The sequence below is a fragment of the Sylvia atricapilla genome, chromosome 14, assembly GCF_009819655.1.
Source record: "Sylvia atricapilla isolate bSylAtr1 chromosome 14, bSylAtr1.pri, whole genome shotgun sequence".
NCBI lineage: Eukaryota > Metazoa > Chordata > Aves > Passeriformes > Sylviidae > Sylvia > Sylvia atricapilla.
The window spans coordinates 12,463,175-12,478,123 of NC_089153.1; the positions used below are offsets into that span (position 1 = coordinate 12,463,175).

A 14,949-nucleotide genomic window follows, 5' to 3' on the forward strand; every position below is an offset into this window, starting at 1 on the left:
GGACAGGGTATCTGGAGAGTCAGACAGGCAGGGCTGGTAGGGACAGTGCTGGAGCCATTCTGGGATTTTAACATCTGGCGGCTGTGGTTTACAAACACAGCACTCCAGGCTAACACCAAGTGCAAGCACAGACCTCCACACCATCTCTGCTTGCTGGCTCCTTTCAAACCATCTCCTGTGCACTTTTGAACCTCTCTAAGCTTCCCTGTCCAGTTTGAATTTTACTCTGGGGAGTTCAAGTTCCTTAATATCTTCTTACCGTGAGCAATTCAGGCCTTCAAGGCCATGTATAGACATTCTGTTCCTAGCAAGGGCCAGTCAAGGGAGGAATCATTCACATCATCTGTGTGGAGCTTGATGGAATTTCACTGATTGGGAAGTAAAGGAAACCAAGAGGACACAACCCCCTTAGCTGGATGAAAACACAACGGACATATGTGGGCAGAAAATACCTCGTCCATCACTGCTTCGGTGTGATGAGTTCTGGGGATCTCAATTTAGCCCTGAGGCTTGTTTACTTCCCTTCCAAAAAACACCATTCCCATTTGGCCGGGGTTTGGCAGTGCAGTGCTGTGGGCAGGAATAGCTGGGCTGTGGGAAGGCTGGGGGCTGATGGCACACTGTGTCTGTGGGCTTGGGGCAAGGTGGGATGTGGGCAGCCCCAGAATAGCGAGGTCATGTGGGGCCCTGAGCAAATGCTGTGACTTTCCATCCTGTGCCTGGCCCAGAGCAGGGTCCCTCCCTTAGGACCTGCTGCTAAAATTAGCAGTGCTTCCCTATGCTGTATGCCCTGCATATGTTATCAGCAGCTGTTTAAGGAGATGAAGGGACCAGAATCACAGTTTAAAAAAACCTATCGGATTCAGAGAGGTCCCCTTTAAGCTTCTATTTTATAGGAAAAGCAGAGAGAAAACATCCTTCCTGAAAGGAAGAGAGAGAACATTGGACTCTTTCGTGTGTGATGCTGCTGTGAGACTGCTAATGAACATTAATTGTATAAGGCATCTGCAAAGACTAACCAGAAAATTTCAGAAATGAGACACAAGCACTGGTGCTGTAACTCCCCAGCCCCTTAACTTCAGACGTGCCCAAAGGTAGCCACTGCACCCTCTCTCCTTTGCCTGCCCATGTCACCCCAGGGAAGAAGATTGCCCAAGATTTACTACCAGGATTAATGGAGTGGATTTTTAATAGCATGAACATTCAAAATATTCTGATGTTCACTTAGGGGCAAAAGGTGGGAACTGGGGAATTTAGGAAACAGCAGCTTTCTCAATGAATGGGCTGGTGCAGGGGTTTGTCTGGGCCCCTCTGCAGGTACTCGGCTGCAAAACAGGAGGGACACCACTGTGCTTTTGGATTATTTATGGCCACCCAGCTGGATCCAGGCACCAAACCTGCCGTGGGGATGTTCATCTGTTCCCTTTACTAATGCACACAGAGGCTGATGAAGCTGTGGACAGTGAGGGCATCAGGGCAGCTGCTGAGGGAGCTTGGCTCCTGCCTGTGCCCAAGGGCTCCTTTCCAGCTCCTCTCCCCCAGGCAACTGTGGAGAATCCCAGAACCATACAAGAATTTGGATTGGAAGGGACCTTTAAAAATCATCCACTGCAACCCCCAAGAACAGAGGTCCTCACTGCCTGAGGTGTGCCTGGCCTGACATTGATGCCATCTCTCCAAGGCTGGGCCATTCATGCTGGTTTTTCTCCAAGGCATTAGAAACAGCGAGTGCTACCAAGGGAATCTGTGCTGCTTCTGGATGGAAAGTGTGGGTGAAAAGGCTGGATCAGAAGTGACACTTGTTTCTCTGATTCCTCCCCAAATCTCTCTGTGTTCAACCATTTCCAGCAGAATCATAAAGTTCATCCCTCTCGCTGACTTTCTGGAAGAAATGAAGGGAGGAGCGAGATCTCATCTTCTGGCCCCTCTTTTTGCACCTGCCAATGGCCACATCTGGATTGTGGTCCCAGCCTGATGTGTCTGGGAGGGGCTCCAGCTGCTGGCCCCCAGCCCAGGAGCAAAGTCTGCCCTGCAAACCAGGGAGGGCCCATTGCAGCTGGGACAAAGACACCTCTCCTCCTGCTCCCCCACATGCTGCGAGGCTGAGACAGCCAGGGACAGAGGGACAATGCCAATGTAGGGAGCAATGCCTGGCTTTCAGTTTTACACAGACACACAAACAAGTTTGCTGCCCTGGCAGGAACTGGCTGCTCCTCTGATGGGGTTGCAAATCTAGAAATAACAGCTGGAGGTTTTCAGCATTATCCTGCTCTAGGGATGAATTTTTAAACCCTCTGGCATTGGGTTGGGTCTATTGTTTTCCATGGCAAAGAGCAGTTCACGCTCAGCTCCCTTTGCCTCAAAGTGGCTCTTCAGCATTGATCCTGAGTGCATCTCCTGCTGTTCACTGGATCTCCGGGTGGCCCACAGGGAAGGTTTTTTGGCTTCTTGCAAGGCCTGGGGTGCAGCTGAGCCTGTGCCATTCCACTGGCATGCTGAGACCCTGTTTGGAGGAATTGTGAACAGTTCTCTGTCAGGGAGAAGGAAAGCTAGGGTATGGCAGGACGGGGTTGGGGACACTTTGCTGAGATAATTTCTGGACTTTGTGTTTCTGGTTTTCCTCTGGACATACCAGGACTTGTATCTTCAGCTGTTCATAGCAGAGGTGACCAGCACTAGTGGCAAAGGATGATGATTCATACCTGGGGATACACGTTTGTATCTTCAGCACTTGGGCTCTTGATGAGAAACTCAGCACAAAGCCTTTGGAGTCAGAACTGGCCTCCTGCCTTTCTGTGCCCTTGCTTTGACCATTCTTTGACATATTTTGACCTGAGGGCAAGGCAAGCTTGGAGGGCTGCTCCTGAAACTGGAAAGCTAAAAATCCCCGAGCAGTTGTAAAGCCAGCTGGGAGGACTCTGGATGTGCCACATCTCTGCTTTTTTGGCCTCTTCCTTGGCAAAAGGACAGGCTGAATTAAGAAAGCAAATGGAAAGGAAACTGTAGAGAAATAAGAGCAGCTCTGTGAGTCGAGGACACTCTGGACTCAGTCCCGTCCCTGTTGCCCTGGAAATTGGATCATTCCCACCGAGCTGCCTGCTTAGCTGGCTGCTCCTGGGAGGGCACAAGCATGGAGCACTGGACAGATGCAGGGGAAGGAAAAACCACAGGGAAATAGAGATGCAAATACTGGTGTCAGAGTTTTCTCCATCAAAGGGAGACCCTTTGTCCCATGCCTTGGTGGAGATAATAAAATAATAACACAGTAATAATAATAATAATTACCAGCTCCCACCAGCTGACAAAGGCAAGGGAAAAGCCAAAGGGCCTTAGGCTCTATTTGCAGAGCAGCACAGCACAAGCCTGCTCTGTGGTTTGCCCACAGAATCAGGGGCAGCAGGGCTGCTCCCCAGGCATCCCCTCCCTGAGCCCTGGAGTCAGCCCCGTGTCCCAAGCAGACCGATGATGCAACCAGTGGGATCACCCTGACAATAGCTGTGTGGGCTGGGGTTTTTTGAAGCTGTGCACAGCAGATTAATCTCGAGGCCCCTGTTGTCATTGCTGGGCATTGTGCACCCTGCTGACATTGGCTTCTGTGGGCCAAACTCTGCCCACAGCCTGCAGGAGTTTCAGAGGGGGGAAATTGTCCATCTGAAATGGAGCAGGAGGATACTTGCACAGAGTGGATTCCTGCTCCATTCAGGCATCTCCTTTCATTTACAAGGGGATGAGTTGTGTTTGTTGTTTTAACATTTTCTCACCCATCTGCTGAAAGCAGGTGAACAGGTCTCAGATGGTCTGAGAGAGGTGGTCCTGCCCTGGGAATTTCATGTCAGCTGGGAATTGTGGAACAGTCTGAAATGCTGCAGGATCTTTCTTCTGGCTGTGTCTTGCCCAGGTGACAGCAACCTGCTAGTCTGTACTGGTGAAGAGGAGATGTGAACCCAGCTCTGCAGCACCCAGCAGTGCCTTGGGAGGTGCTCAGGAACAGACATGATGAGCAGAGGGACAATAGCAGGAAGGGCCAGGCTGAAGGCTCCCATCTGTGCAGAGCAGTTTCCCTCATCCCTTCAGGAGACCTGGGACAGACCCTTGTAGCAGAAGAGTCAGAGGGCAGGTCTGCTCCCCCAGAGCAGCCAGAGTCCTCACATCATGTCCTGTGTATCCCACAGCCCCTCTGAGGGAGCTGCTCACTTATCAGAGCTGGCTCCCACCCACTCCCTGCCACTGCCCAAATGTGCCACTGCCTGCAGCAGCTGTGGGGCTGTGAACCTCGGCTCTCCAGAGCCCAATAAAGTAAACCTTAGTCCAAAAGGGGCTCGGGCTGTCTTTTGCAAACAGAGCCTGCACAAAAGCTGCCTTTCTCCCTCTTGGTTGACTTTGTTTTCTCTCCCTCCCCATCCTCTTTTAGCCAAATGGTTGAATAGCTTCAGTATATACTGTGGGAGCCTAAAGCCAAAGCCTGGAGCATGGGGAAGGATGCAGAACAGCAGTGCCCTGTGGCCGCTGCCTTCCGGAGGGGCTGGGAACTGTTTGCTACCCTTGCTCTGTAACCCAGCCTCCATCACCTTACTGAACCCTTGGAGAAAGCAGATCCAAAAGAAAATATTTGTGCTCTGGCAAGCACACGTGTGCACATTTCCTGCTCTTGAAGTCCTTAATTAAGCCTGGTTTTTGTTTGCTTGATTTGTTGGGTGTTTTTTTTTCTATTTATGCTGCCACAGTCTTGGAGGGGAGTTTGTCAGAACCCTGTGTGTTTTCCTGTTTTGGAGGGGGAGTCTGTCAGGTCCCTGTGTGTTTCACTGCTTTGGAAGCTGCAATGTGGAAAGCTGCCTGTGATAATCATTCAGGGAATCTGCATGTATCAACAGGGACTTGGGAACCAGCCAGGCCTTTGATGTTGCTCTATATGTCAGTGCTGCATTGGGACAGTTCTGCAAATCCCCCAGCACAGAGGGGCCTCAGCCCAGCTGTGGCCTCATGACGAGGTACATTGGTCTTTGCAGACCTTATTGAAAAGATTCAAGACCAGCACATTTAGTTCAGAGACCACCAAGCTTTTTCCAGCCACTTTGAAGTCCTTCAGAGAGACCACGTCATTTGCAGAGATGTTTGACCATTTCAGGTGATGCTTTTGACTATGAACAACCAGCTCAAGGCAACCTCCAGGTCCAGCTGCACACCTTTAGCTCAAAGAGCAGCTTCTCAGGGCAATGATGCTGATGTTGACCCCGAAAGAGTGGGGGTATGACCCTGCCCACCACCCCATCAGTCATGGTGCTCATCACCTCCCAGCTCTGCCACTGCCGTGCCTGCGCTGGGAACAGACAGGTGAGCAAAGGTGGAAGCCCGGGCTGGGTTGTTTCTTACAACAAACATTTTAAAAGCACAGTTAGACTAGAAAATCCCCATCTTTTGGTAATGACTCCCCCATGTAACCACGTGTCTTAACACCCAGACACACCACGCCTGTGAAATTCCTGAGATTGCTGCAAACTGAACCATTCTTTCCCACCCTGAAATTTCGCAGCAATTTACCTCTCCAAGCCACCAGGAATCACCATTTGCAGTCACTGAGGGGGATCTCCTGTCCCTTGCCTGCTTTCTGCAGCCAGTGGTGCTATTTTGGAATTTCTCTCATTTACTGGGTGGTTCGACTGAGTTCAACTGCTCCTTTGGCTAAAATCATCTCCTGCCTGTCATCAGGTAATTAGAAAGAGCCCAAAAGCCAGTGGTGCTTAAGGCAGCCCTGGGATAACCACAACTTTTCTTTTGTGCATAAAAGACTGGGCTTTGGAGGCTGTAGACTTTTCCACTGAAATTAGATTTTTGTTTAAAAAGCAGGGGAAGGTAACATTGGGTGAAAAATGACACCCAGAAGCACAGCAGCAATGCTGCAAACACACAGATGGGTGAGAAAAGCAAATGCTGTCTGCTGGAAACACTGTGGAGGGAGGTCGGGGTAAAAGATCATTCTGAGGCAGGGAAAACAAAAGAACATTTAAAGCCTGTCCCTCAGGGTTTGCCCAGTTCTTACTGGTGCTGCAGCTAGAGGCAGTTTGTGGATTCTCACAGTTCAGCTGGAGCTGGGCTGAGACCCTTCTGAAGAAACCAGAAGTGAGGAAATTAAACAAAAAGAAAAAAAACGGCAGTGAAGTCTCCCTGTGGCTGGGATGACATATTAATGGATGCCAATGCACCATGGACCTCACCAGCTGCTCATCCTGCTGACACATCACTCTTCCAGCAGGTCACTGGGATGTCCTGCAGAGCCTCGATGTCTGTGGTATAGGAAAGCTCCTTTTCCAAGTGCCACCCTTTCCTGTTTGCACTGCAAACTGAGCATTTCCTTGTCTGAAAACAGCCTCAGTGTCTGGCATATTGTTTCCTGTGGAAAATATTGTGGCCATGTTATCCATGTGGGCTTGTCAGGGTCCCTCTCCGTGAGATGCAGTCAAGTTCAAGCTTCGTTTATCAAACATGATTAATGAAGATGTTGCAATTGGGCAGTGGTGGAACAAAGAAACTTTGCTTAGGTAGTGTCTCTCTTATTCTTTTAGTCTATGAACTTGTTTTTTCTCCCAAAGCTTTTCCATAAACCTCTCAGGCAGCCACTCTGCAGGCCTGCAGCTCTGTTCAGACTCAGCCATCCTGCCCTAACTTCCCTATCCCAGCAGTATTCAGCCCAAATGCAGCCCACACTCCAAGAGAGGACTGTCACAAGGTGTCATTATTCAATAGACAAGAGCTTAAAGCAGTGTCTGGCCTCTCTGTCCACACTGAACAAGGGAGGAGAGAGCTGGGAGACTGCAGCCCTGCAGATGGGTGCTGGAGTTTCAGGTATCTACATGAACCTCCTGGCTGGCTGTGGGTAAAAACCTTTCCTTGTCTGCCTCAGAGATAAGCAGGCTTTACCCAGAGCAGAGCAAGGAAAAGGGAGCAGAGCAGCCAGGGGAGCGTGGACAGCATAAAGCTGCACCCCAGACACCAAGGATGAGCAGCCTGGTTTCAGCAAGACAGACTGGGAGTTGTGTGTGGGCACCACACTGCCAGTGCCCCTGCCAGCCTGGCAGACAGCAAGTGCCACAAGGACTGCTGGCTCCAAGGCCACTGTGCCATCCAGCTCCTTGCCAGGCTACCAGCACATGTCCTCCCCCCAGACACTGCCACCAGAGCTGAGCCACCAGAGGGAGGAAGATGAAAGCAATAAATAATAACTGAGATTGGCAAACACCAGCTCTAGGGAAAGGGATTCACTCACTCCCCAGGACCCTGGAGGGGTCACACCGGATCTGAGTGCATGGACACAAAGCAGAAATCGATTGTGGTTCTGGGTCTTGGCTCTGGAAACTTCCTGCCAAACTGGGAGGCTTTAAGGCAAGAAAATAAAGCAATGATGTTACACTTGTGGCCTTTAGCTTCTCTTAATTAAAAATAAAAATTGTCAGCAACACATTCCTTGAAGTGCCTCTCCAGCTTCCTGCAAGTGCATCTACAGCAATGAATCATGCTTGGATCAAAGGTAAAGAAGGACTTTGAAACAATAAACTACTCCAAGAAAGAATAAATTGCAGTTATGTCAAAACTAATCTAAAGTAGTTACAAAAAAATCTCTAAAATATAAAGTAACCTTTTCCTCCTAAATTTTAGCTGCTTTTCCTTTCTGTGGAACAAGCCCCGTGTGACTGGCAGGCGTGGGAGACATGCCCTGTGTGAAACAAGAGACAGCAGACTGGGACACACACGCAATCCCTCCACTGGGCTGAAAACCTGAATTAAATGAAAGCAACAGCACAGGCCAGAAGACTGGTCACTGGGACAGGAAATAAGAGACCTTGGATATGCCCACACCCTTCTCCTTCCTCCGTCTCCTCTGTATTTCTCATCAGCTCAGGAATTCTCTTTTGCACACTTGTTCCTCAAGGCCACATCGAGCTCAAAAGGACACCTGGTAATTCTTGATTTACAGGGGCTGCAAAAGTCCCTTCTCCCCAGCACTTGCATCCCAAATGGAAAGTTTGTTTGTTCCGTGATGGAAAAACAACTTCCAAGATGCAGATTCCCTAAATCTAAGTGACATTCAAGCACAGTTCTCCTGAGATGTGTCCCTCAGGCAGAGGTTGCAGCCAGCTTCTAAGGATAGCTGCAATTTCCTGGGAGACCTGTCTTGCATGGAAAGGGAAGTTTTCCATCCCTAAAAACTGCCTCTTTCACAGAAAACCACTGAAAGCAGAACAAAGACACACAGGACACACAGACACGCACTGAAAGGCAAAAGCAGCGCCTCGATTTACTGTGGGACTAAAAACAGCACAAAACCTGCTCCTCCAGACCTCCCCACTTCTAGAGGACAAGGCCCAGCTGTCTCCTCCCGCCAGCCCTCTGCTTTCCAACATCTGGCAAAGGGCAGACGACACAGCAACTTGGGAAACACGCAAACAGTTAAAGCATCTTTCTGCTGAAGTCATGTTTGAGTTCCTGCAAAGTAAATAAATAAATAAATAAACAAATAAATAAATGAATGGAAAAGAACAGCAAGATCCAGAGGAGATAACGTTATACAGAGATGCCCTCTGCCGGTAAAACAGAAATCTATCCACCAAAGCCAAGGATTTGCAACTTCCCTCTCTCCTTCTACGGATGGGCCCCTAAAAACATTCCCTATGTTGTGTGCAAAATTTTAATTGAATGGATTTTTTAGCCTGACTGCTGAAGTGATCTTGCAAAGGCAGTCCAGCCTCCCATTCTTCTTTGTTTTGGGTCTTAAGATCCTTGGGTAAGTCAAAGAGCTGCAGTTAAAATGCAACAGGAAAACAAAGGCATCCAGAGAAATGTTCTGCCACGCTGGCCAGCTGAACTGACTCACCGGCTGCCTTGATGTCATATAAGGAAAGAAATGGGAAAACTGGGCCAGGAAAAGAGAAACATCTCCATTATTTGAGACTGATTTTGCTCTAATAGTTGAATTCTGCAGGCACTTGACACATAGGCCACAAGTCCCTGCAAGCTGTAACAGGCCTTGTAGTCAATATCAGGAAACTGAAATACACTGAAAACTATTTGAGGCACTGATCATATCAGAGCATGCCTCCCACTGTTGAAGTGGGGTTGTTATTTGATTACAGCTATGATTTTAAACAATTTCTAAGAAGCACTGAGAGCTTGCTCAAAATGAAACAAACTGCAAATCTTAAATCTGTTGTCAGCCTGTTAAACAATGCAGATCTATTGCACACACATCACTATCAGCTCAGCTCTTTCTTGTATCAGTTTAATTCCAGTTGGTATAAATCCCTGATTTAATTTACTGACTGGAAATTAAATCAGCATGGACTGGTTTCAGTGCATCTGTGCTGGGTATTTGAGATGATGCAACTAGACCATAAAAAAAAAAAGTGAGTGGATCAGAAAGCTCCACTGACAGAAACAAATTCTTAGGAGATGCCATGTAATAATTTTGCACACTAAAGAACAATACATGCAGTGAGTGGGCAGCCCTCTCCCACTTTACCCTTTTCCACTAAAACTGAATCTTATCGGCCAATATATTTTACAGTCAGCAGAGCTTTGTACATGTCTTTATAATGCTGGAATTCTGGGAGAATTGACAGGCTGCAACAATCAGGTTGTCACTGGAGCAGACAGTTGGCCAGGGAATGTGTGTACTGGGAGCTATTCTGAAACCAAACATTTTACATCCAGGGAGCTGCTGTTTTTCCATCCTTGAGTGTAGTGGAGGATTAACAGCCTTATCAAGAGAATCAGCTGCTGGAGGTCCTTGTGCTAAGAGCCAACTCAGAGCATCACACACCCAAAGGGGTATTTGTGCCCCATCACCCTCTCTGCTGTTGCTGGGGCCTATCAATCTCTCTGGCCAGCTGTTAAGCGTGTTTGGGATTTGTTTTCATGCACAATATGCTCTGGCAAACCCTAGATTCACCTAGAATGGTGGGAATGGCACAGAGGCTGTGTTTTACCTCTGCACTACAGCCAAGGCTGGGATAACACAGGCTGTGCAGAATAGCTAAGGGGTCCCTGTGTGTGCTCCAGCTGCTTCTCTGATATGAGGGGTTTGCTGAAGCTAGACCTGCAGGTCCTTTCACATTTGTGCTTTCCAGGAAGATGCCTGTTTTACTGGGAGAGCTGGAAAAAGTTCAGTGTCTCTTTTCCACACTGGATACATCTGGTATATACCTAGTTCCTCACAGGAGGCAAGGCTACTATGCAGACTTCTCCCCAAGGTAGGAAGTATTCTTTCCAGTCTTCTTGAGGGTTTCCAACAGGGTGTCAACGGTGTGCTCCGAGTCAATACACACCTTCTTGTTAGGCAGGTCAATATCAAAGTTGACACCTATGAGAAAAAAAAAATTCACAGTTAGAAGCAGCCAAATGGTGTAAGCACAGGAAAAGCTCACCTTCACACATCTGTGTTCCCCAGGGCATCAGTCAAACGGACATTTATCTTCTGCCAGCACACTCTGATATCACCAGCAGCCAGCAAATCCAACCTGGTGTCTTGCCAGGAGTGCCATGAAGGAAGTCAAATCTGCCCCAGCTCCACATCAGGCACCACAGTCTCTCTACTGCTCTAATCTGCTCACCCCACCTTGCATCAACACAATCACTTATACAGGAACCAGGATAAGCTGATTTCAAACCAACCACTAAAATTTCCATCCAGCTCAGTCTGTGCTCTGGTTTAGTGTGGATAGGGTTAGGAAAGGCTCAGGACGAGATGCCTAAACTGGTAGTACCACCTAACAGCTGGAAGTAAAAGGAGGGAAAGGACATTTTACCCTGTGGATTTCCCAGTGCCAAATAAAGGTGAACCACTCTCATCCCAGTGAAAGGAACTGGACATACAGTCTCTATCCATTTATGTATTTTCACAAAACTTGTAAGCATGTATCAGCTTTGAGAGCTACACTTCATCATCACATGAGGCTGATACTGGCCAGCCTGTTGAAGAATGATGGAGGTGCTGACAACCACACACAGAGACAATGGGATTGTCACAGCCTGCTAATGGAGTCTGGAAAAAGTTGCAAGGCCTTTGCCTTGGAGACTGGAAACTGTTCTCCTTTGGAGGGGAGCAGGTCCTCACAACTGACCAGCACAGGCCAGATCCTTCTCTTTTGGAAATGCCAGCAAACAGGAGACATGGGTTATAATTTTCCAGGTGGTATTAAAAACAGGCTACACAGACAACCACCAAATGCTCTGCTCAGCAGCTCTTCACTGTAACTGCTGATGACACATCTCGGGAAGCACCATAGCCACCCCAGGCCTCCTTGGAAACAAGGCCAGGCAGGACATTCACCTCCCTTCCTTCTGGCAGCCTGAGCAGGGGTCTACCAGTGTCCTTCCCAGAGGGTTCAGGGTGAGGCCCTGGTGACTCAGAGCCACCTGCAGCCATGGCAGCTCCTCCCTCCCTTGACACTTCTCCAAGGGTCACAGACTTGCAAACAACCAGTGACTTGTAACCAGCTAAGGAGCAGGATCAGAGCAGAGCAAGGGGTCTCCAACTTTCAACTTTTACCCACAGCGTTATCCCTCAGGCTGGAGGACCCCAGGGCAGTGCCCTGGAGCTGGCTGTCCCACACCCAGCACTGACTCACCTCCCAGCTTTTGCAGGACACGGGTGACTGCATTGGAGCAGCCTTCACAGGTCATGTCCACAAAGAACTCGTGTTTCTGGAAAGAGGCAATTGAGGGGTCAGGGAGAGCACAGCTGGAAATACACCATGAACACTCCCCACTTGCCTTTTTCCTTGGGGAGGTGGGTTCAAAGCCTCCCAAGCCAAAAGGATCATACACACCCCACTAAGGGATCCTCAGCAAAACTGAGAACTCCTGGTGGTCTTCCCTCCTTGTGCTGCTCTCCCCCACAGCATAATCCTGAGGGGCCTTTGGAGATTGTGTGGCTACCTCCAGAGTCAGCACAAATCGTCACCTCCATGGCCTCTGCTGGACTCACTCAGCTTGTCCAGGGAAGCCAAGGAGAAGCAAACCTCCTGCCTCCAGCTACCCCCTCTCCTGACTTAGGTCTGTGAGTTTTCAGTGCTTCCCTGTCCTAATCTTCTTGTGTCTACAAGGCTTCTGGTCCCAAACATAATAAAAAATATAAGCAAAACAGAAATTTAAGGATCATTACTGCTGTTTTTTCATCCCTCCACTCCACTGGGGCCCCAGCAATATCTTCACTACTTGTGAGCAACACTGGGTTAACAAATCGCTGTTTGCCTGTAACTAACCACTGCCTTCAACCTTTGGCATTAGATGGGTCCTAATTTCCTTCTCACGCACGTGCTTTTTACTTTCCTCAAAAAAGAAAAGTAAAACTAATGTTCATTTGTTACTTGCAACCCATACTTCCTCCTATTCAGAACCACCCTGTGCCCCCCACCACTGTGAGACTAAAACCCTCTTGGGATCATTCACCCAGGAAAAAGCTTGGGGTAGAGATCGCCATTAGGGTTTTTTTATCAGTGTAATTGCCATTTTCTGTGTTTTTATTTCCCAAAGGCCCTGGGTGCTTTGGGAAGGTGTGTGGGCAGGGGTGGAAGGAGGGTCCCATCAATGCTGCCCTTCTGCGTCCGAGCCCTGGGAGGTGGGGGGGAGCCTGGGGTTTGGGGGAATTTGGGACTGGGGGAGCTCTGGGGGAGCCTGGGGTTTGGGGGAATTTGGGACTGGGGGAGCTCTGGGGGAGCCTGGGGTTTGGGGGAATTTGGGACTGGGGGAGCCCTGGGGTTTGGGGGAGCTCCAGGAGCTGGGGGAACCTTGGAGGAGGCTGGAGGGGGCCTGGGGTTTGGGGGAGCTCCAGGGTCGGGGGGAACCTTGGGGGGCTGAGGAAGCTCTGAGGGCTGGGGGAGCCCCGCGGAACTAGGGGAGCACCGAGGGCTGGGGGAACCTTGAGGGAACCTCGAGAACGGGGAGAGTCGGGGGCTTTGGGGGAGCCCCAGAGGCTGGAGGAGCCTCGGGAGACCGGAGAAGCCCCGAGGGGCTGAGAGACCTTCGGGGCCTGGGGAAGCCTCGGGGGCTGAAAGAGCCGCGGAGGTTCGGGGAGCCTCGGCGACTGCGGGAGCACCGAGCGCCGGGGGAGCCCCGCGGCCGCTCCCGGGAGCGGGCAGCGCCCTCCCTGCCCCGCCACGTCCCCCGGCCCCACGGCGGCCCCACGGCGGCCCCACGGCGGCCCCACGGCGGCCCCACGGCGGCCCCACGGCGGCCCCACGGCGGCCCCACGGCGGCCCTGCGCCCCCCGCACCCACCGGCATGGCGGAGCAGCGCTGGCGGGTCCCGATCGCGGCTGCGGGAGCGGAGCGGAGCGGAGGAAGGGGCGGGCCGTGCCCGGCCCCGCGGAGCCCGCGGCCTCGGGAGGCGGGGATGCCAGCGCGGAGGGCGAGGGGAGGTGGAGAGCCTTCGGATGGATGGTGGCCGTGCGGAGCTCCAAAAGGGTGCTCTGCTCGCTTCCAGGCTAAGGATCAGCAGGGACAAATGGCTGCGGGAGGGAGGTGGGGAGAGCCGGGAAGATGGGGCCGGGCCGCTAAAGAAAGCTCGTTCCTCTCCGTCTTTTGAGGTTTTGAGATTTATTGGCTTGGGAGAGCTCTGGTAGACTGGGTATTGAGGGCGGGAGGTTTGGGGAGTGTCTCTAATGCATCTAATGCAGAGCTGGTCCCTGAGCATGTGTCTGCTTTGGTGGTGGGTTTATTTATTTATTTATTTATTCCCCCCCCCCCTCCCCCCTTTCTTCTCTGGCTTTATGGTCGTTTGAAGGAAATAAATGAGCCCCTTTCTGAAAAACTTGAGTCAAGGTGGAGGAGGCTGTGGAGCACCTCAGGTGCTTTCACAGGGAAGTTGGAGAGGGGACAGAACATCACATCAGGGCTGAAATGGAGAGGGGACAGAACATCACATCAGGGCTGAAATGGAGAGGGGACAGAACATCACATCAGGGCTGAAATGGAGAGGGGATAAAACATCACATCAGGGCTGAAATGGAGAGGACACAGAGCATCACATCAGGGCTGAGAAGAGCTGGCAGAGCTCTGGTGTGTGAGGCACTTCTGACCACTCGCTGGGTTTCACCATCTTCCTGTGAACCTGTAGCAGGGAATGTAAGCAGCGTGTTTCTTGTTTTCTGCCACACCAGGTGAGGCTCAGGGCATTTCTACTGAGGTGCACAGGATGCTGCTGCTTGTACCGATGGTTTTATAAAAGAGGAATTCCCTGCCCTACTATTGCTCTGCAGAGACATGTCCAGGATCCACTTGGCAAGAGTTTATTCGGGACGAACTGTTGTGCTGGGTCACTGGGCTCATGTTAAACTTTGTAAAAGTCTGCAGTGCTGATTTATGAACTGGCAGATTGCAGCGTGGCTTAGGCTAAAAATAGCCAGGAGGTTTTGGGGGAGGATATTAATGCCGAATGTGGCCCTGCGCCAATCCGCTGTCTGTATCCCTTGCTGCAAGGCATGGCAGGGAGGGGTTTAGGCAGCGCCCAGGGATGTGGTGGTGGGCAGGAAGTCGTTTTTATAGGGTGAAATCTATCTCTGAGTGCTTCATGTCATAGATACATGTGGGACAGAACGGGACACAAACAAATGGAAAGCTATGGTTGCCTGGAAGCTGCTTAGCGCTGGCTCACTGCCTGCTCCCATTCCTCCTGCTCTCCAGTGTCCCTGGACCAGCACCTGCTGGAGAGCAAAAGGATCTGCGAACTTCCAGGCCTTTCTCCTTTGAAAGTGTGTTAGAAAACACTTCTGCTTGGATTTTTCCTCTGCGGCAGATGATGCTGAGTCTGCTTTGCTCAGAAGCTGTGAGGGAAAAGCAGCGGCTGGATGAGGCTCCCGGGCTGGGCAGGGTTCAGTGGCCACCAGTGACCATCACCTGCAGCTTCGCGTGGGCGGCCGGGGCTGTGTGTGGAGGAGGTGCCTTGCGCTGAGCACTGGGG

General features: G+C 50.7%; 1 protein-coding gene across 1 annotated transcript; it reads right to left on the reverse strand.

The window, feature by feature from the left end:
* Positions 1–8,261: 8,261 nt before the first annotated feature.
* ATOX1 (antioxidant 1 copper chaperone) lies at positions 8,262–13,302 on the reverse strand. The gene is made up of 4 exons (XM_066329202.1): positions 13,269–13,302; positions 11,619–11,694; positions 10,195–10,351; positions 8,262–8,478 (listed from the first exon to the last, which is right to left on the reverse strand). The coding sequence occupies exons 1-3, from the start codon at positions 13,272–13,274 to the stop codon at positions 10,221–10,223; spliced, it is 213 nt and encodes a 70-aa protein (XP_066185299.1). The 5' UTR covers positions 13,275–13,302; the 3' UTR covers positions 8,262–8,478; positions 10,195–10,220.
* Between the last annotated feature and the right edge of the window lie 1,647 nt (positions 13,303–14,949).

Coding starts and splice junctions, on each gene's coding strand:
- ATOX1 (XM_066329202.1), bottom strand. Junction 10,352..11,618: donor TGTCCTGCAAAAGCTGGGAG/GTGAGTCAGTGC, acceptor TTTTTCTCATAG/GTGTCAACTTTGATATTGAC.